Source organism: Anastrepha obliqua, chromosome 2 (genome assembly GCF_027943255.1).
Source record: "Anastrepha obliqua isolate idAnaObli1 chromosome 2, idAnaObli1_1.0, whole genome shotgun sequence".
NCBI classification, from domain to species: Eukaryota; Metazoa; Arthropoda; class Insecta; order Diptera; family Tephritidae; genus Anastrepha; species Anastrepha obliqua.
In genome coordinates, this window is record NC_072893.1 from 85,405,489 (window position 1) to 85,426,497 (window position 21,009).

The window sequence follows — 21,009 nt, forward strand, 5'->3', positions numbered from 1 at the left end:
TTGTTTATCTCATTGCGCTCATTGTAATTGCTTAAACCTGTAAACTACACCCGCACCACAGTTGCAATTTCTACTTGTTGTTTGTTGTTTTTATTGTTATACTATTAATGTTGTTGTGTTGTTGTTTTAGCGGCGCGTGTGTTTCATTGGTTGTTTCAATTTTATGTGCTTACGAATTTCATTACTCACACAAAGATCTTCTCCATCTTCCATATCTCTTCAGCTATCGTTTTTTTTTCTTATTTGTTGTTTACGTTATTGTTGTTAAATTATATTTATTACTAGTGTTTACCGATAAAATTTAAACGACTGTGTAAGTGCGTATGTTGTATATATGTACGTAAGACATTTAAAAGCAGTGCAAGAGCGTAATATTTTGACCAACTCATAGTCACCTCAGCCGAGTTTAACATTTGCTCTCTTTTAACTTGTAGTGTGTGAATCTGCTCAGCGGCATCTAAACAAATTACAACATAAACATAAGGGTTCATGAAACTTTTTCAATTCCATTGTGCTCTCTGCTCCAATTTCATTTACCGTCTTCGTATTGCATTAAATAGTTTTTTCCCTTTCTGGATGGGTGAATGAGTAGAATAGCGAGGGCAAGAGAGTGTAAAATGAGTTTTATGAAAATAATTTTTTTTAATTATTCTCATTAAGAACCGATGAAATTATCCAATATATTGCTCCCTACTACTGTTCATTAAGCAAATGTGCACAAATGCGCGCGGGTATTGCAAGTTTGTTCACGTAACGGTTGTATATAACAGCATGAAGGAACCGAAATAGATATAGACATATAACAAGAATGGTAGAAACAACATTGGAAGGAGAAGAGTAAATTACACAAACAACGCACGAATAAAGTGCACAAGTGCAACGTCACACACACAGAGGTTCTGTCAAATTTGCTGAGAGCAAAGAAGCGGTACCACGATCGAAGCCATCTTAATATTCTCTTCATCGTGGCCTTTACCATATACACTAGAAGACCCGGAATGACGAAAAGAGTCAATTTTGCCAATTCACCAAAAGTGTATATGTATTTTAATGAAACTTGGTGCATACTATATACTACTCTTGGTCTAAGGTAGTTTGGTATAGAAATTGGGCAAAATTTATCATAAACCATGCTCATCCCCATGTAACGGTAAGTTTCTAAAACGAAAAAAATGCTATAACTCGATAATAAATACAACAAAATTAATCATATTTTGTACGACGCAAGTAAAATTAAAAAAATAGGCGGGCATAGGGATCGACTACCCTAATCTTTGCTTAATTATTTCATGCTGCTTGTTCATATGCAGAGACACCTCTATGACGCACGAATTTAGTTGCAAGTCATACAATATCAAGCAGAGCTTACAGCTTACCTACCAAGTACGGCGGCCATAACTACGATTCGGTTCGAAGCTTACTTTGGACACGAAACACAAAAGATATAACTGTTTTTTCCTGACAGCGGTCGCCCCTCGACTGGCAAAACTACGAATGTATTTCAGAAAAACAAAACAGCATCTGCCGTTCGGAGGCGGCATAAAACATGATTTATGGAGCAACATCAAGGCGACCAACACAAATTGGAGGAACACGCTCAACAAAGAATTTTCACACTAATTATATATATACGGGTTGTCAAAACCTGGATAGGCACGAAACTTACATGACACTGGGTGAAGAATACAGGACCGATAATATATATTATATACCACACGTCACAGAAAATGTTCCCTTTTAACCTTGTCATAGGCGACAGTTTTTCCTGAGTTACAAAGCTATCTATACACGATTTGTTCTATTTATGTATTATATATATTTTGGGAGTGGCGCTGTGGGCGATTGAACTACAAAAGGAAATTTCCTCTTGGGGTCTAGGCAGCGTAAGCTGATTTTTAGTCGTAACTCTGCCGTGGAATGAACCTTGTGATTAAGTCAACAATGTTTGTTAAAACACGTTGGCCCAATCTCAACTCTACTTAGGTCTGGAACATCAAGGAACTTTTTCGACTGCCGTCATGGACTCGAGACTGTGACAGTCGGTTGCATTATACCCCACACTGGCTAAGACCTTGTAGTTTTTTCCAAATACCCTGCTCTTGCTTTTGCGTCAGCCTTTTCGTTGCATTTGAAATTAGGTTCCTTACTATATATGATATCTACTCATATAATTTTTATAATTTTTAATAAATTCGAACAAAAACCATTTACCTTTGAGTGGCGACACACAACCTTAAAGTTCTCCATTATTTTTAAGGACAAGCCTGACCTGTCAATATTGAATGCGATACCCTGCTCATTATTATCCCTTTAAGACGAGTTATGTTGTACCATTTAATTTTTATTTCTAAATTCCAGATCCTTTGCTCTAACTATTTCGCAGCAATTAACAGAGCAAATTGCAAACAAATATTTGTGAGAAAAATGCAGGTTACAACACTGTAAAACAACCTGTGACCACAACACAAGAGCCTGAGCCCGATGCCGAAGCTCTCTTAATTTGAGAGTGCAGCAGAGAGTAAGTAAATGTAAACTGCATGCGTAAACTTTGGCGCTGAAATTTGTTTACAAGCAAATGCGAAAACTACTCAATTGTATAAGCAATGAGACTGACTAGCATTCGAACGCACAGCTGGCGCTACTAATTATCCCTGTCTATTGTACTTGTGCATATGTATAGTATTTGCAATCACCCAACCACCATTCACCATTTCGCATGGCCATGCACCCACATATTCTTCCTTGCGCTTGCAAATGAGCGCTCATAAAGGACATATTAGTGGTAAACGGGGCAATAATAAAAGGCATACAATAGCTAAGGATGCGCACAGTCGTCTCGCGAACGTCCTGGCTGCAACATCAACGCGCAGCAACGAAAGGATTCATTTAAATCGCCAAGCGCGCATTTTTTTGTGTAAATTAATTTTGATCTTCGTGAAGAAATGGCGGGTCCATTTTTATCACCTCTACCGGGAGACCTTTTAACCGAATATATGTTCGGTCGGCGACGTCAGCGTCGTAATCGTACAACGTTTACGCCGCAGCAATTGCAAGAATTGGAAGCACTCTTCCAGAAAACTCACTATCCAGATGTGTTCCTACGTGAGGAAGTGGCTTTGCGGATCAGTTTGAGTGAAGCGCGTGTGCAGGTGAAGCCTTCGATGGTTTATGATTAAAAAAATTATATACTACTTATATATACAATTTCTCAAACTATTTGCACAAAATGGACCAAATGGTTCAAAATATATGTATATGCAGTATTTGGGAGTACGAATAATTTAAAAGTGAAAAGTGATAAAAAGCATATTTTTCCTTCCATTCGGATGTGTGTAATATTTTTTGTTGAAAACGAAAGAGCTTATTTATTGTATTATTAAAACCTACTATTTTCATGAAATCTAATACAAGTGGAGTCCCTTAATACCCGTATACAGACATATCTATGTTTATGACCAAAGGCAAAGTTTTGCTATCAAACAAAATGTTCTCACTGGATAAATTTACCTTCATATTAGAACACCACGCGACAAAAATTTTCCTCTTTATAAATCAGGGAAAATTGCATATGCTTGTGAAACTATATTTTATTTAGTAGTGCTGCATACTCAGATTCTCATTTTCTCATCAAAGGACTTTAAGGTTTGAAAGGGGAACACGTAAATAGAGATCTCCATTGCGTATACTTTATATCTTAGGAGGAGAGTTCAACTGTTTTTTATAAAGTTTTATAAAATAGCAAGGAGAACGAAGTTGCGGTATGTATTATGTACATACATTTTCTAGCGTAATTTTTTCAAAATCATTTCTTAGGAAATATTCAATAATATTTAAAGAGGCATTTTCAAAGGACATTATTGTACTATATAAATACTTTTTTTTTTTTTGAATATTTCAATATATCCTCTTTCGTTTAATACGAGTATCCATATCAATGTCACAGCGTGCGTATAAGTATTTAAAAACATTTTTTGAAAAATTAGTTCTCTGAAACTTTAAAGTTCCATAAAAAATTTAATTGGTGAAGAAATAAAAAACTGAGTATGCAGCATTACTAAATAAAATCTATAGACTCTCAAGCATATGCAATTTTTTCTATATAAATTTTACTTTCACATGGCTATTATAGTATATAACATATAATATAAGGTGGCACAAAATCAATCATTAAATTTTTTGTTTTAATACAATAATATTTTTTTACTAAATTAAAATTTGAGTAATTGAAATCTTGAATTTGATCTTTAAGCGCACCATTGTTTGCTTCTTTGTTTACTACAGCCGCATACTGTACGCCGCCATTTGCAAATATTATAAGTTGATTAATTTTGAGCCACCTTATATGATACAAGAAAGCTTAAACAAAAACCATTTTAATTTTTTTTATTCTGTTGAAGTCAAACAACTTCTTCTATCAGTGCACGAAAATAGTGAGTGTAACTGAAAATCATACGGTCAGTGATTGATAATGCAATACACATACCTAGTTCATATCCCAACATAAGCAGTATAAATTAAAGTTGTTTTATTTAGTTTTGTTTTTTGTGAACTGCCACTTTTTGGAAATTTTTTCATGCCCGGCGTTTTGTAGTTCATTACCTTTTAATATACTACAGAGTAAGATTGAGCAATGTGACCCTATGTTCCACACTGGAGCTCTAGGAAAGAAGATTCGTCTTCTTCGATTTTAGCTGAGTTTAACAAAGCGCGCCTGTCGTTTCTTTTTCGTGCTAACTGGCTCGAGTTGAACACATCAAGTGAAGCCAAGTTCTTCTTCACCTGATCTTTCCAAACGCAGATGAGGCCTTTCTCTTTCTCTGCTTGGTTCCACGAGTCGAATCCCACGCAAGAGGGGAAAGTCTCTGATTGCCATTCACTTGGGAGAGGTCAGGACGATTCTTCTTCAATATGTGGTCAAATTAGCTTGTGAAAAATATTAAATAAAACAGGCTATTTTCGTCCCGAGCTCAAACAGTCTTAGCGGTCAGATTCTTACTGTATTTTAAATCATTATAAAAAGATAATACAAGATATGACCGTGTAGCTTTTGACTGTGCTGAGCTTTTCTTTCCCATTAATTAACGGATTTTCTAAGTAAATATAAAAGTACTAATTTGTTGGACGGAGAACGGTCCCGGACATAGAAGACTCTGTTTCTAAAGGATATAATAACTGAATTGGGTGCTTGAAAGTCGTTTGGTCGTGCAGCCGGATATCGCAAACCCTAACGCGACCATCTCTTCCTTGATATGTGTGTTGTACAACCGCTAGCTTCCACGGCAGCCGAAGTTTATTGTCATGGTGTAGTAGGACAACGTCGCCGACCTTAATGCTACGGGTTGGACTGCCTCTATTGTGGTGTATGGTACGGAGTGCGCTTAAATATTCTGTAAACTATCTCTTCGTGTACCGCTTTATTATAGCTTGCCGCTGTTGCCACGACTTCGCCGAGGAAGAGCTATCGCTTTTGTAATCTGTTTGAAGTAAAGGAGGTTTAAAGTTAGTTAAAAAATGTGCTGGAGTCAAAATCTCCAAATCGTTGTGATCGCTGCTTATATAAGTCAATGGTCTTACATTGACCACACTTTTCACTTGAGTTAGCAGCTTTGTCAATTCGTCTTCGGACAAATTCAGATAGTCTTTAACAATCTTCCAGTTTATGCTATTATACGCTACTAACCGCTGAACCTCGGTATTATTCAAAAGATCGTTTTGTTTTCTTAACTCGAAATCCGCTCGTTTCAACGTTTTGGCATTATCAGACATTATTGTTGCAGGTGCACCACGTCTCCCTATAAATCGCGGCCGCCGTAGCCGAATGGGTTGGTGCGTGACTACCATTCGGAATTCACAGAGAGAACGTAATTTCGAATCTCGGTGAAACACCAAATAAATAAAAAAAAAACATTTTTCTAATAGCGGTCGCCCCTCGGCAGGCAATGGCAAACCTCCGAGTGCATTTCTGCCATGAAAAAACTCCTCATAAAAATATCTGCCGTTCGGAGTCGGCTTGAAACTGTAGGTCCCTCCATTTGTGGAACAACATCAAGAGGCACACCACAAATAGGAGGAGGAGCTCGGCCAAACACCCAAAACGGGTATACGCGCCAATTATATATATGTATATCAGGGAAGGCCAACTTGATTAGACCCAAGATCTCCTGTTCACTGACGACACCCTGTGGGATCTACCAATTACATACTTCTTGAAAACCTTAATAAAACAGCATAGTTCACAATTATGTAGTCTTTTTATTTTATTAAAAAAAATAATAATAATAAATTGTCAAAATATTGTTAAAAAATATGCACTGCAAGAAAATTTTATTTGATGCAGAAATAATGATTTATTAAATTTAAGTATAAGAGAATAAAACAAATCATGTATTAAAGTTAAATTCATTTCATTGACACTACGAGAAATATTTTTGATAAAAAAAAATAATTTATTGAAGTAGAATTGATTTTTTTTACATATAATATTTAACAAATTGTGTAAAAAATATGTGTGAATTTATTTATTTATATACTGAATGTCTTCAGCTTTAGTTCATAAATAAAACTTTAATAAGGACTAAACTTTACTACTTATAATTTGCATTATATTATTGACTTTACAGTCAATAATAAATAAATGTTATGCATTTCACATTTAAATTACTCTTTATTTTCCTCACAGACAAACAAATTTCAGAGTACTAAATTTTAACTCTTACATTGTTTTATGACATTTACCTAAACCAAATTGTACTTGATTTAATAAATTATGCGTAAACATTAAAATTTTTAATTTTACCATTGCATCACAATAAATCACAATAATTAATACAACATTTTTCAAAATAAAATTATATTTATTAAAAATTTAATAAGTATAAATTTAATTTTATATTTTATTTATAATTTGTTCAAAGTATAAGAGCGAGTAAGGGCTCTCAAGAGCTTGCAATACTTATCCTTTTAACTGGACGCTTCCAGTCAGTAGCAGAAATATTGTGACAACAATCAAGGATGTAGTCAAGACAACGACAAGGCCTAGAACGCTCAAGGCAGCCACCTTGAATTCCTTGAAAACAGATAAGCAAGGGGGGTTTTTCTAGATTTTCTAGATAAATTCCCTGAATTCCTTATCTTGAACGGCATCGATAGGTAGGATTTATAAGAGGTTCGTTTGCAATAGTAAAAATATCAAAAATATGATCTTACTTCATTTGATGAACCTTCATGAGCATTTCTTTCTTCATTTGATATTCCTTCAGCGTTTCTCTTCAACCACTTATCCATAGCGTAGGTACCTATGAGGGGCGATGCAGTCTAATCGTGAATTATATCGCTTCGCGCTAGTCTGTCGTCAACCAGGTCTCGTCAACTAAAGGCAGGGAATTGGCGATAACGAGCCGAAAACAAAAGAGAGCTGTACTGCGTAGAAGAGAGGATAAATAACGTGACGGAACGGCGATTGAAAAATGATACAAGATGATGCTTCTTTTCTCTTTAATTTTAAGTAAAACAATTCTCACTGCACTCAACAAAATTACTTTCACAAGCCAAGCGACGCTACAAATGAATAAACGCGCAATTTATTTCAGTGATGTGTAAACAAAACTGTCGGTGGCACTATCGAACACTATCAGTAGTGCAGAACTATCAATAGTAGGTCGACTCGATAGTGCTCAACCATCGATAGTGTCGATAGTTTACCACCTTTAATGCGTGCAGCAGTGTTGCGCAGTCTGTTCCACGTATGTATATTGTATTTATATTTTTTTGACTTGCCACGATCGACTGGACTAATAGTCGCGATCGACCGTTTGGCCACCCCTGATGTATATAGTTTAAGAAATGTTTTTTTTTTTTTAATTATTGAAAGCCGCACACTTTGTATCCAAGCTTTGAATGAAGTTTTTGGCAATGCCAAATTTGTATATATAATGCATTTATGGCGGGCCTACCTGAGTATCCTTTGGGTAGCTCCCGATCATCCGTTCGAAAGCGAGCTAATGTGAGAAGCCAAAACAACCCAGGATATCTGGTTGTGCGCAAGGTTTGGAACCCGCAGCGTAAAACTCCTCCCCCAATGAAAAACAAAACAAAAGCTGGCTCGGATAATGAAGATTAAAATACCTACAGTTAATAATTTAGAACTTATAGATTTTCCTCGATTACAGCTTCGTATAGGTTCTAGGGAGCTAATGCGTAGAATTCAAGGAAGAAATACGAGACTTCTAAACTGTAAACATTTACCATAGTATTTTTAAAGATACATAAATGGTACAACCCAAAGGATAGTCCAAAAAGAATTTAAAAGTTTTGATGAATTTTTTTCCTTTTTTCTAATTCCCGAAATAGATCAGAACTTGGATACTTTTATGCAATTTTTGAACAACTTTTATATTAATTTCCTTAGAATATGAGCTTTATCACCTTTAGAATATAAGCTTTATTTTTATATATTAATAAATTAACAAAAAAAAAGTAAATATTGAAAGCAATTCAAACTTTACAAAAGAACAACAAATAGTTGCTCGAATTGCACCGCCAGTCACTGTAAATATTTTTCCTTAGTTAAATCAACACAATACTTATTAGTTACTACTTATTTTTACTTTTTCTCTGAAAAAATTCCCATTTTTATATTTTGACTCAAGAACTACGAGTCTTCTTAATCAAGTTATTCTGTACTAAATAAATTCTCACGCACAATATACTAATTTATTAAGTCCAAAGTAAACAGGACTTTTTAAAAGTCCTTTGCCCGTGGTGGAAAATTCGACCAATAACAATTCTCACTCTAAGTAGTACGTTTTATCCAATTTCAATTGAACTATACCCTGGTAAATTTTGCAATTTCCGTTGATTCATTTATTTTGTAGGGGAGATCGGGGGGTTATGAGACGGGTTTTGTTTTTTGACCATAAACATAATATAACCTATCCATTTTTCTGCACATTAAAATTTTTTAATTGTGATTAAGTATAACAACACTTTGACAAAAGATTAATTTCTTAAAATTATAGAAAAATCTCTAAGTTTTGCCTGCCTGCTCAAAAATCATTTTTTTCGGATTTTCGCATGTTCGGGGGGTTGTGAGACACAAATTTCATCAGAAAGAAAACGGCCTGATTTTATAAAAATTTTTTATTTCAATCGTTAAAAAGGCATATATTGGCTTCTACAATATAATTGATATGAACAATATGAATAATATACCTAATCAATCAAGTCAATGAATATCCGAAAAAGAAAATATTAGATTAATCAGATTCACAATGGATGCAGGTGTAATAGCCGGCTGTTAAATTTGCACATTTCAAGTGAACAGGTCTATCGCAAGTATTACAGTGAATCGAATTGTTTCGGTTTAATTTTTTGGGCATTACACCTTTGCAGATAATACAAAAGTCTTCATCTTCAGAGTCCGACATATTTTGAATCGTCATTACAACCGAAGATTTTCTAGGACGTCCGCGCTTCGATGGTAATGCTTTTGCTGCCTTGTTCTTCTGGTTTTCTTTATTCTGAGAATCTTTTGCCAATTTCGACTTATCGATTTTATATGCGCTACCAACGGATCGTAGAGACTTTTTCGCGATTGTAACCTCCTTAATAGCAGCCACAAAAACATTGGCATCAATCGCAGGTTTAACAGTCTGACTATACTTATGACGCACCATAATGTCTGAAAAATAAATAATTAATTATCAAAAACCCTGTATTTATCCAATACAGTGTAAATAACACTAAACGTAACACAGAAATGCGAGATACGGCTGTAGAATACTATTAAATGTTCCTAGATTACGGAAATAGCATGTCTCATGACCCCCCGAATACGCTGTCTCACGACCCCCCAATTGCTTTATTTTCAATGTGGCCACTGTTTTATGGATGCATTTAATATTTACGCAAAACTCTTGTTGTGGGTCAAAAGGCTACTCACCAAGGAAGGTTTTGATGCATGCACTTTTATAATTAGCTTGTTCAACAAAGTGTAAGAAACAACAAAAACGATTATCAGCAAAACTTTCAATCACACAAGTGGAGTCGCGGTATGAGGACACACAAATAACCTGCATGAACAAAATATTTGTCATGTAAATATTATGATTGAAAGCTAGCAAGAAGTTACGCAGATACCAGACAGATGCCGCGCTCTTCAGTTCAGGGCTGTGAGCGTGTCTCATGACCCCCCGTGTCTCACGACCCCCCGATCTCCCCTACACATTATAATTATATAATATATACTATATATAATAATATACTTATACAATGTCGTTTTAGAGGTATGGTTCCTTCGGCAAAGTTTCTTATTTTGATCCCTAGAACACGATTTTCACAGAGCAATGAGCGATTTTTAAATCGACCCGCCCTATTATACATGTATAACGATGTGATATTTTTCTAAGTGAAATGTCCAATAATAGAAATATGTTCTTCTTTACTCATTATATTTTATTCGCCACTTCCCCGCTCGCTATCTCTACGCTCGATTAACTTAACGAAAAATTTGAAAACAGCAACAAAGTTATCGAGCAAGATTCGCCACTAGCGAGTATGACTATACCTCATTTAACTGCTATAACCCACTGTCTTACAAGCACATGTAATTTAAGGCAGCTCTATTCCACCGTTCCCTATATATGTTGATTTATACCAGTTGCTTTATCTATTCGCGACTTTCTGGCGCTTGGCGAAAAGAAGAGGCTTTATATAAATTTTTATTACATATTGCATTTAAAGTATCAAAAGGTTTATGGCATCGGTAAAATAAAAAAACAACGAGTGGAGCAGATACCTAAAGTAATTTTTCACGTTTTCTATTAATAAAGAGTGTTGAGGGCTTAAACGCTAAAAAACATGTTGGCCCACCGAAGTCTGTGATCGCCGCAAATCTGCCGAAACTGTGCGTGAATCCAGCGATGATCAGCAGAAATCTCAATTGAAAATGATGGCATTAAGTATTTTAAAGGTGTAGCCATCCAAAAATACTCATTTGACATATTCTAACACCATAAAAATTGATGTATGTATATGAATATATCAAAGGAGACTAAATACATATTTTATACTACAAGGTAGCGCAAAATTAATCACATTGATCTCTTATCAGAAGATTTATAATTTTTGCAAATTGCGTTCTATGCCAATTATATTTGACACTTGTGAACTATACAGCAGCAGCATGATGGAAAGAATAATGAGGTGGCGCCTATCGTGGTCCCGTTACTTTGCGCTCAGCGAATTTGACAACTAGTTACGTGATTTTAGCTCCAGTATGGCCAGATTACCATTTTCGTAACTTGATTTATCATTTTTTTTTTTGTTATTTTTATTATTTTTTGTCTCGGAGTTTTAGTTCTTTCTTCATGACATTTTTCTAGCTGTTCTAATTAAAATGTCATGTTTATAATTTTGTAAAATATACATTTTTTAATAATTATTTAAATAATTCACTCAGTTTTATTTAGCTTTATTTTTTTTTAACATCTGGTGGCATTGCCCGCGATTGCAGGTGTTGTTGGTGTTCTTCTGCTTTCGGCAGTCAAATCTCTCTCTCGCTACTGCAGTGTTGCCTAGCTAAGGGAACGACTTTTTTGCTATATTTGTAACTAGATAAGGTGTACTCTTTTCGTAAAAATGTCAGTATGGTTTCTTTAGTATTTTCTGGTATTTTGTTGTTTATTTTTACAATGAATATAACCCTTAATGTCCTATGTCTGACTAAGAATTGATGACCGGAAGAAACGATTACACCTCTATGGTTTTAATTCGCATTCAATAAATTCAAAGGCTTTTTAAAATGTGTAAAAAGGTTTTCAATCTTAAGAAGAGTTGAGAGAGGGGCATTTAATATTTTTGCATAACCTTAAATGGAGCCAAAAATTAAATTTGCATTTTCAAATTATCAAATTTTATAAGAGTAAACAAATTTTCATTAACAATAAAATCTTCTCAGAGTGACCTTTTTTAACCTTTTTTTTGTTTAATAATATAGTTTGTTTTTTAACCTAAAGTTTCGGTAGCTTTAAATTAAAAAAAGAAACAAACACGAAACTTCAAAATTTTCGCATTTTCGGTATAAAAAAGCACTAAATTTATTGCGAAGAGCAAATGGTTGGCAATACTGCACAACTCAGCAAACGTGACGTCACTACGCTCTGATGGGCGCAATCTTCTTTCTATCATTCTTGCAGCAGCAGTATACAAACAGGCAGGACGATAGTTCCGTTATGACTTTCATCAACACTAGGCCATGCGCACGCGCTGTAAGCTTGACTACAGCTTTTCATCTTAAATATCAACAAAAGCTAACTGTTTTGGTTGTTAGTTCTTTGTCCACTAAAGAGCCTTTATAGGTTACTAGCTCTAACCCGCGGCCCCGCTCGCGTGGGAGGGATTTAGGATATGTATATAAAAGAATTACAAACAATAATTTCATAGAAAATAATAATAATAATATTACAATACAAAACAACCAATCAGAAAAATATCAAGCAAAATTATTTTTATTAATTTTCTATCTCAAAGTTATGAAGTCTAGAGTGTGCTATAAATAGTGAGAAATAGAAAAAACTAAGACTTTTAGATTAAATTGAAGCAAATATTCGATTTTTAGTGACGAATGAGAGTGGTGGTGCGGCCTGGGGGCTGTGAGAAGAGGGTTCCATCATAAAAACTTGCCTATAACCTTCATTGGGTGGAAATATGAATGTATAAAAATTTGTACGTCATTTGGTGTTGTCGTTTCGTAGTGATGCGCGGACAACGTACAGACATTCACCTTTATAGTATAGATTTGCAATCTCTGCTTCATCGTGACGAATAATTGAATGGGTTTTTAATGATTTAACGAGCTGTAAATTTATAGGCAATAAATAAAAGAAAGAAAAAAACACAGAAAAGAAAAAAGACAGGCAATGGAGTGCATAAAGGTTAAAATATAGACTTCCATCACTGAAAATATTTTTTTTATTTAGTAAAAAAGTTTTTCGAAAAAAAAATTAATGAATAATTTGCGCCACCTTGTATAAAAACAAATTAGTTTGTTCGAAAACAATTAATTATATAATTAACAACCGTTTCTTGGCTTTGGCCAAGCAACACGAACTTCCCCAATTGCCTTCCGCAGTTACTCATGCATTTGAGATGGTCAATATCCGAAGCACTTTGGAATTTTTCATTGCATTTGTGGAAAAGTTTGAAGTTTGCACATTTACACATCAGCTTACTTCCAGACAGAATTCTGCTTGCAAACGCTTTTAATAACGCGTAAACGCTGCAGATCTGCTAAGCAATATAAATATATTAAACCGAATACTCCGGAATGGCTCCACAGAATTCACTTTCCCACATCAGCTTGTTCCTAAACGTTTGGTGCCTATCCAGAGGATACTCGCCTGAGATCGCTCGGAAGTTGTGAGCTGTTTGAATCGCTTGCAAATTAGTCGTTACAAGGGTGAATGGTTATCAAAAACTTTGCCCGCTTACATAGACTTTAACTCATTGAGCCATTTCGATCACTATCTTTAAAATGTCATATTTCCACCACATATTTACTTACATATATGCAAATATGTATATATAAGATTTTTGTTTATAAAATACTTCCATACATCCAATTCCAGTGAAAAAAGCTGGGTATGCTGAGGTCGAGATATTTCAAATACTCACCTTTATGGTCCGATTTTGGTTCATGTACACGAAAATAAATTCATTTGGTATTTGAAAATTCAAGATTCCAATTTTTTCTCAAATTTTGATACAAAAGCGAGCATATCGACATTATAAAATGACTTTTGGCGAAGGATGAACCGTAAAGCCCAGACACTTGGCCTTACACGTAAGGCGGCATATGTAGGCATCATCACGGGAATTTCCATTTCATTTCATTATCAAGTCTATGGTTGCAAAATCTTACAGAATAGAGGTGCAAAATTACTTAAATATAATATTTTAAGATAGAACTTAGAAATAATTTGATTCCAGCTCAGATAAAAATAGAGATCTAGGAAAGGCGAAATCAAGATCGAGACTATTAAAAACTCCATTAATTTCAGTAAGAGACCTAGGTGCATAATGGGTGAATAATTTGGTTTAAAAATTTTAACATGCAACGGAAAATGAAAACGCTAAACCCTTTGGGGAAGCTTATCTACTTCAATAGATCCGGACGATATACGAGTATAAACTTATATATGTATGCACAAGTATAATTGGCGCTAACACCCTTTTGGATGTTTGGCCGAACTCCTCCTCCTATTCTTGTGAAAAGTACTGGCAGGATCGCCATGTAAAGTGCTTGAATGATCGTCATGTGAAGTGATGCTGAAACGTCATGTAAGTGAAACAGGATCGTCAAAGTAAAAGTGCTATTATCTTATGGAAGAGCTTTAGGGCAAACCTGCCGACTAAAGATTCCTTTGAAAATAAAAGATTTTTTTTTTTAGTTAGGGCAAATAACTGCCTTCCAACTATCAGGTAGAGACTGAGCTGACTGAGCTGACTGAGCGTGCGTCTTAATGTTTTTCCAGGAATATATAAACATCAGTCAGTGTATTATACGTCGTACTCAAAGTGATTTTAAATCTACTAACATATAGCGAGCCGCATAAGATGCGCGTGACTCATTAAAATGAAGAGATTGTAGAGCAAACCGAACAAAGCTGCGTTGAACTCTTTCGATTCTTTGTATCGAAATCAAACAGTATAATTTTGATTCCCAATTACTGAGGTATATTGCATCTTTGACCTCAGTAGAGAATTATAAAACGGATTGGAATATATATACATATACAGTGCCAGCTCGATAATCCGAAGGTGTGTAATCCGAATTATCCAGTAATCCGAATTGAATTTATGACGCATTGCGTGCTCTATAGTCCGCATTCGTTGCAAGCTCGCTAAACCGAATTTTTGTTTTTTTATTTTTGAGTCTGTTTTTTTGCAAAACCATGAACGGAATTTTATAACTAACGGGACATTATTGAAATACAGAGCCTTCTATGTATGTAAGTGTGTATTTATCTTGTTGCGAATAGTTTAGTTGTGATATTAGTCGCGAAAACATCAATTTAAATAACATGGCAAAAAAACGTGCACATAAAACACTGTCATTAGCTGATAAACTTAAAATAATAGAAGAAGTAAATCGTGGACAATCAGGAAAAGTTTTAGCAAAGAAATTTGGTGTAGGAGCTTCAACAATTTGCGACATAAAAAGAAATGCTGAAAATATTAAAAGGTAAAAAACCTGTGTAAAAAAGGTATTCCGTAAATATTACTGTACATACATATTTATTCTTTTATAAGATTTGCTGAGAATTCTGATGCCAAACTTTTAAAACAGCGCAAGACACTCAAATCGGGAGAGAATGAAGAATTAGAGATTAAGTTGTATGCTTGGTTTGAAGAGAAGCGGTCACGGCATCAAACCATTTCAGCAGAAATTTTACGACAAAAAGCTAAATCACTTCATCAAAAAATGTATCCGAATCAATCATTTCACTCTAGTGACGGATGGTTGCAAAATTTTAAGAAGCGATTTTCTGTGCGACTTTGAAAATATGCGGCGAATCCTTATCTGCTAGACCTGATCTTGTACCTGATTTTCAAAACTATGTTTTTACCCCCAAATTGTACTAGTATTATTCAACCCATGGATCAGAACGCGATACGACTAACTAAGCTGTTTTACAAAAAAGATCTCTTGTGTGAACTGGTAAGCTCTGTAGCGGATGATTCAGACATTTTTTTGAAACAATTCAGTTTAAAGGACGCTTGTGAATTGCTTAAACGATCTTAGGACAGGGTGGCCAATTCTTCTATAAAGTCTTGTTGGAAGCATATTCATTCTCAGAGGTGGGCTTCAGATGATAACATCCCTCTATCATTGTTACAACAAGAGTTGCCAGAGAATGATCGTGTTGAAGAAACAGAAGAATTTCGCACAATAACCAACTTATTTCACCGCAACAATGACGTGCCTATTTCTGAAGATGAAGTTCTTAGCTAGATTATGAACTCTGACAATACTTCGTGTAGTAGTTCAGAGTCAGACACAGAAAATGTGGAACCAGAGCCTTTAATTACGAAACACGTTAAAAATCGTGAAGCTCTGCAGGCCTTAAATATTTCAATAGATTGGGCAAAGGAACGAGGTCTGCAATCAGATTACATATTAATGCTAAAAGAATTGCGGAACAAGGCTTTAGAAGCATGTGCACTGAAAGACAAGCAAACCTACATCACTAATTATCTACGTTAAAAAAAACGTAATATGTAAATACATACATATGTACATATGTATTTATAAAAATCTTTAATTTTTTCATTGTTGATTAATAAAAATAAAATAAATTTATTTTGAAATCCTGGCTTTTGTTTTATTTTCGAATATAGTGAATTATAAGCATAATAACAGCACATCCAGTAATCCGAATATCTCGTTAATCCGAATCAGGGTCTGCAATCATTAATACGGATTAGCGAGCTGGCACTGTATATATATAATTGGCGCGTACACTTCTGTTAGGTGTTTGGCCGAGCTCCTCCTCCTATTTGTGGTGTGCGTCTTGATGTTGTTCCACAAATGGAGGGACCTACAGTTTCAAGCCGACTCCGAACGGCAGATATTTTTATGAGGAGCTTTTTCATGGCAGAAATACACTCGGAGGCTTGCCATTGCCTGCCGAGGGGCGACCGCTATTAGAAAAATGTTTTTATTAATTTTGCTTTCACCGAGATTCGAACCAACGTTCTCTCTGTGAATTCCGAATGGTAATCACGCACCAACCCATTCGGCTGTGGCGGCCACCAAGTACTGATTTACTAAACATATAATTGGCATTAAAGTTTGATATTGATGGAGTTTAATTAAAATGTTTTACTTTATAAAAGACGCACTTTATAAAAAGCAGATCTAGATTAGATTATTATTAGGTCTAGGTAAGGTCTGAATTCATGTAGTTTAGGCTTGTACGGATAATCAGAAAAGGATTGAATTATGTTAAACAAAATAATATTTTATGGCCACACAACTTTTTCAAAATAAAACTCATAATAGAGAAATATGTATGACTATAATCCCTAGACGGGCGCCGTAGCCGAATGGATTGGTGCGTGACTACCATTCGGAGAACGTAGGTTCGAATCTCCGTGATGCCTGCCCCTCGGCAGCCAATAGCAAACATCCTAGTGTATTTCTGCCACGAAAGAATTCCTCATAGAAAATATCTATTCAGAGTCGGCTTAAAACTGTAGGCCCATCCATTATGAGAAGCTTTTTCATGGCGGAGATTTATATATACAATAGTATAATCCTTAAACCTTTTTAATAGAACATTAATTATGAGAAAAACTTGATATCCTCTAAAAATCCTTTAACTTAAATTTTCTTGTGGACTGTTAAAAATTTTAATTTATTATTTTATTTGCATATAAAAAATTCCCGTAAAAGACATTTTACTATGTGCAAAAACTACACTCTATGCCCCTGGGCAAATGCGTTTGATTATTTTAAATCATAACATTTTGAGAACGGGCAGACATTTGACTGAAATAGTGTTATCATAATGGGTCTCGAGGTGTAAGTAGGCCCCTCTACACCATTAAGAAGAGCGGCAATCACCGTAACGTAATGTTCCAAAATTATTTCCCAACCCAAGAAATGCCATTTTTTTCCTCCATATTACAAAAATGGTTATAAAAAATAAAAACATACACAGATTAAAATTTGTTCACGTTGGACGAAGGCGAATCTATTAAAGGTGGTATCAGTAGACCAGCTGATTTGTTCTTTTCTTTTGCCATGTACGTTAAGATGTCAGATCAAAATGGAATGGCAAAAAGCCCTTCCATTCACACCACATCTTCGTATGCTTCTAGTTTCAACTGCATATCGGCTGTGCAACACCCAACAAAAGATGTACGCGGCACAAATAAAAATATATACACTTACGTACAAAATAATAGAACCGTGATGTGAGACTACGCGGCTACGTGAAACCATTCACAAAAAGTAAGAGTTTCGGAAAAATAATTCCTTAATTCTGCATTACGGCAAATAATCTTCGTTTAAACCAAAAATTATGCATTTTTTTTTAGAAAAATTCCAAAACCTTAAGCACTTTTTGAATCTAGTTTATCACTTTTTAACTTTTAATCTGCTCTTTTAGTTTTTGTTCATTGGGACATTTATTTTTACTTTTTTTATTGTAAGAAAGTGTGTGTTCTTTTGTGCCACTACTGGAATCTAGGATTTTTTGCTTATACATATATGTACATACAGGGTGCGCCATCTTTTATGTCGGTATGTAAACGCTGAATGACTTTGTCATTTACCAACCGACATGCATGTTTTCGATACGTCTATTCAGTTCAATTTCAACCATGCATCGAAAATAGTCGTTCTATTGTTCTAACTCAACGCACATATCGCAAAAAGTATCGCGGCAAACAGACACCGTCTGACAATACTATTCGTCGTTTGGTGACGAATTTTTTTGAGCACGGGACAGTAGGAGATCGTCAACATGCCTTTCATCAACGACCAAAACGTTCCAATGAACTTGTTGAAGCAGTGAGGGAGAGCATTGCTCAGGAGTCAACAGTGTCGTATCGTCGTCGCGCTCAGCACTTTGACGTCAGTGAAACCACAATGCGGCGCATTTTAAAGGATGATTTAAATTTGCTTCCGTATAAAGTGCAATTGACACAAAGAATATTGCCGACAGGCCATTCACGTCGCTTGGAATACGGCCAAACAGTCGCTCGAATGGTTGACACTGAACTCAATTTTTGGAAGCAAATTTTAATATCTGACGAGGCACATTTTAACCTCTCTGGCAGCGTGAATAAACAAAATTGCCGTATTTGAGGAACTGAGAATCCACATGAGATCCATGGAACACCATTGCATGACCTGAAAGTAACTGTTTGGGCCAGCATTTGCTCCAAAACCATCATTGGACCATATTTTTACCGATAAACCGATATTGATGAATGTTGGCTCATTGTGTCTGCCCGCAAATGCGTGAAAAAGGTTTAGACGGTTACTGGTTTCAACAAGACGGCGCGCCATACTGCGAAAATTCCCGGGAGTGTCAAAAAGAGGCGACATTGGCTGGCCCCCCAGATCACCTGACTTAACCCCCCCGAACTTCTTTTTGTGGGGTTATCTGAAAAGTAAGGTTTACGCCAACAAGCCGCAGACTATTGACCACCTTAACGCAAACATTCGAGCCGAAATCGAAGCTATGAAACCCGAATTTCTTAACCAGGCGATGACAAACGCAGAAAAAAGATCGTAGTTTGTGACTGCTAATAAAGGTGGCCACTTGATTGGTATTGTATTCAAAAAATAGTTTTAATGAATTGTAAATAACCAAACCAAATAAAAATACCTCACTTATACAAATCAGTTGTGTTTTTTTTTCAAAGTTATTCAATGTTTTCATACCAAAAAAGATGGCTCACCCTGTAAGCTAACAATGCCTATCTCATCGGAAAGAATTTCTGGTAAAAAGGCACATTATTTCGTTGCAATATTCCCCGTATTCATCTGATTTGACACCCTGCGATTATTTTTTATTCTCGAAGCTGCATTTAAAGTTGAAAAGAAAGCGTCGTGTATCGATAAAAAGGACGTTCCTTGAGAATTTGGAAAACTATGTATCGAAGCAGGAGGCAAGCATATTTATTATTAAAAAATAAGTGTCACAAAATATACACTAAGTGTTTCTATTTATAAATAGCGCGGTTTCTTTTAGAACAGAGACTGTAGGGAAACCATTCATATAAAAAATAAAATAAATAATTGGCGTGTACACTTCTGTTAGGTGTTTGGCCGAGCTCCTCCTCCTATTTGTGGTGTGCGTCTTGATGTTGATCTACAAATGGACCATTCAAACCAAACCATTCATATATTTAGCTAAAAAAACTCTTAATAATTACTAGCAATTATGTTAACTGAAACTTTAATTTTTAATATTTAGGTCTGGTTCCAGAACCGTAGAGCTAAGTGGCGAAAGCAGGCACGTTTACAATTGCTGCAAGATGCCTGGCGCATGCGTTGTTTAAGCCTGGGAACGCCTACAGTTATAGCGGCAGGTACCAAGGATATGTAACTCCTAAAAACTGTTATTTTTAAATTCCCTTTACAATTCATTCCATCCAGGCGATCGGGTGCCTAGAATACCCGGTACAGCGCCTTTAAATGGCACCTCACCTACTGAACTAACACCCGAAAATCTTACCAGTGGTGCACAACCGAAGGACGGGCACATACATTCACCCGAATCGATGATCGCGACTAACGGACAGTCCATGCCAAGCGATTTTACAATGATGCATCCAGCATTTCAACTACATCAGCAGCAACAACACTCACAAAAATTAGATGCTGAATCAGTGGATAAATCTAAAAATGACTCTATAAACGGCAGACACCCAAATGGATGTGAGAAGACTTACACTGAACTAAAATTATACAAAGAACATCATGGGCATGGACTAGGTAGCGCTTTGCAATCGCATATGAACATAAATGGACTGGCGACGGATCCAAGTGTAATGGCCAATGCTTTGGCTCATGGCTCGGATGAGGGCTCTGATGATTCCGATTCTGAAGAAATCGATTTAACATCAGGTTCTTGCATAGATTTCTCAAGTAATAAACAGCATTTGCAACAGCAATCACAACAACAACAACCGAACGGTACAACAGCAGCAAGCAATGGAGTGCATTAATATATAATTTGAATTTGATTATAAATTAAACTAAAAATAATGAGTATTTACTTGCACAGCATTTTCATATGTATGTATTGTACATAAATCCAAAAATGTAATATTGTAAGTGCATTCTTATTTACTCTTAAATTGTGTGTAAAAAATAAATATAATATTATATAAAGTGCAAAAAGGTGAGTCTGAATATAATATGTTTTAGAAGCAAATTTTTTGTTTGATTCAATCAAAAAAATCCCAAAAGTAAAAATTGTATTAGTATCA

At 35.4% G+C, this 21,009-nt stretch overlaps 1 protein-coding gene across 1 annotated transcript; it reads left to right on the top strand.

Moving 5' to 3' along the window:
* Nucleotides 1–2,843: 2,843 nt before the first annotated feature.
* LOC129239386 (ALX homeobox protein 1) lies at nt 2,844–20,827 on the top strand. The gene is made up of 3 exons (XM_054874850.1): nt 2,844–3,149; nt 19,992–20,106; nt 20,174–20,827. Exons 1-3 carry the CDS (start codon nt 2,943–2,945, stop codon nt 20,743–20,745), a joined length of 894 nt encoding a protein of 297 aa, XP_054730825.1. The 5' UTR covers nt 2,844–2,942; the 3' UTR covers nt 20,746–20,827.
* Nucleotides 20,828–21,009: the final 182 nt, after the last annotated feature.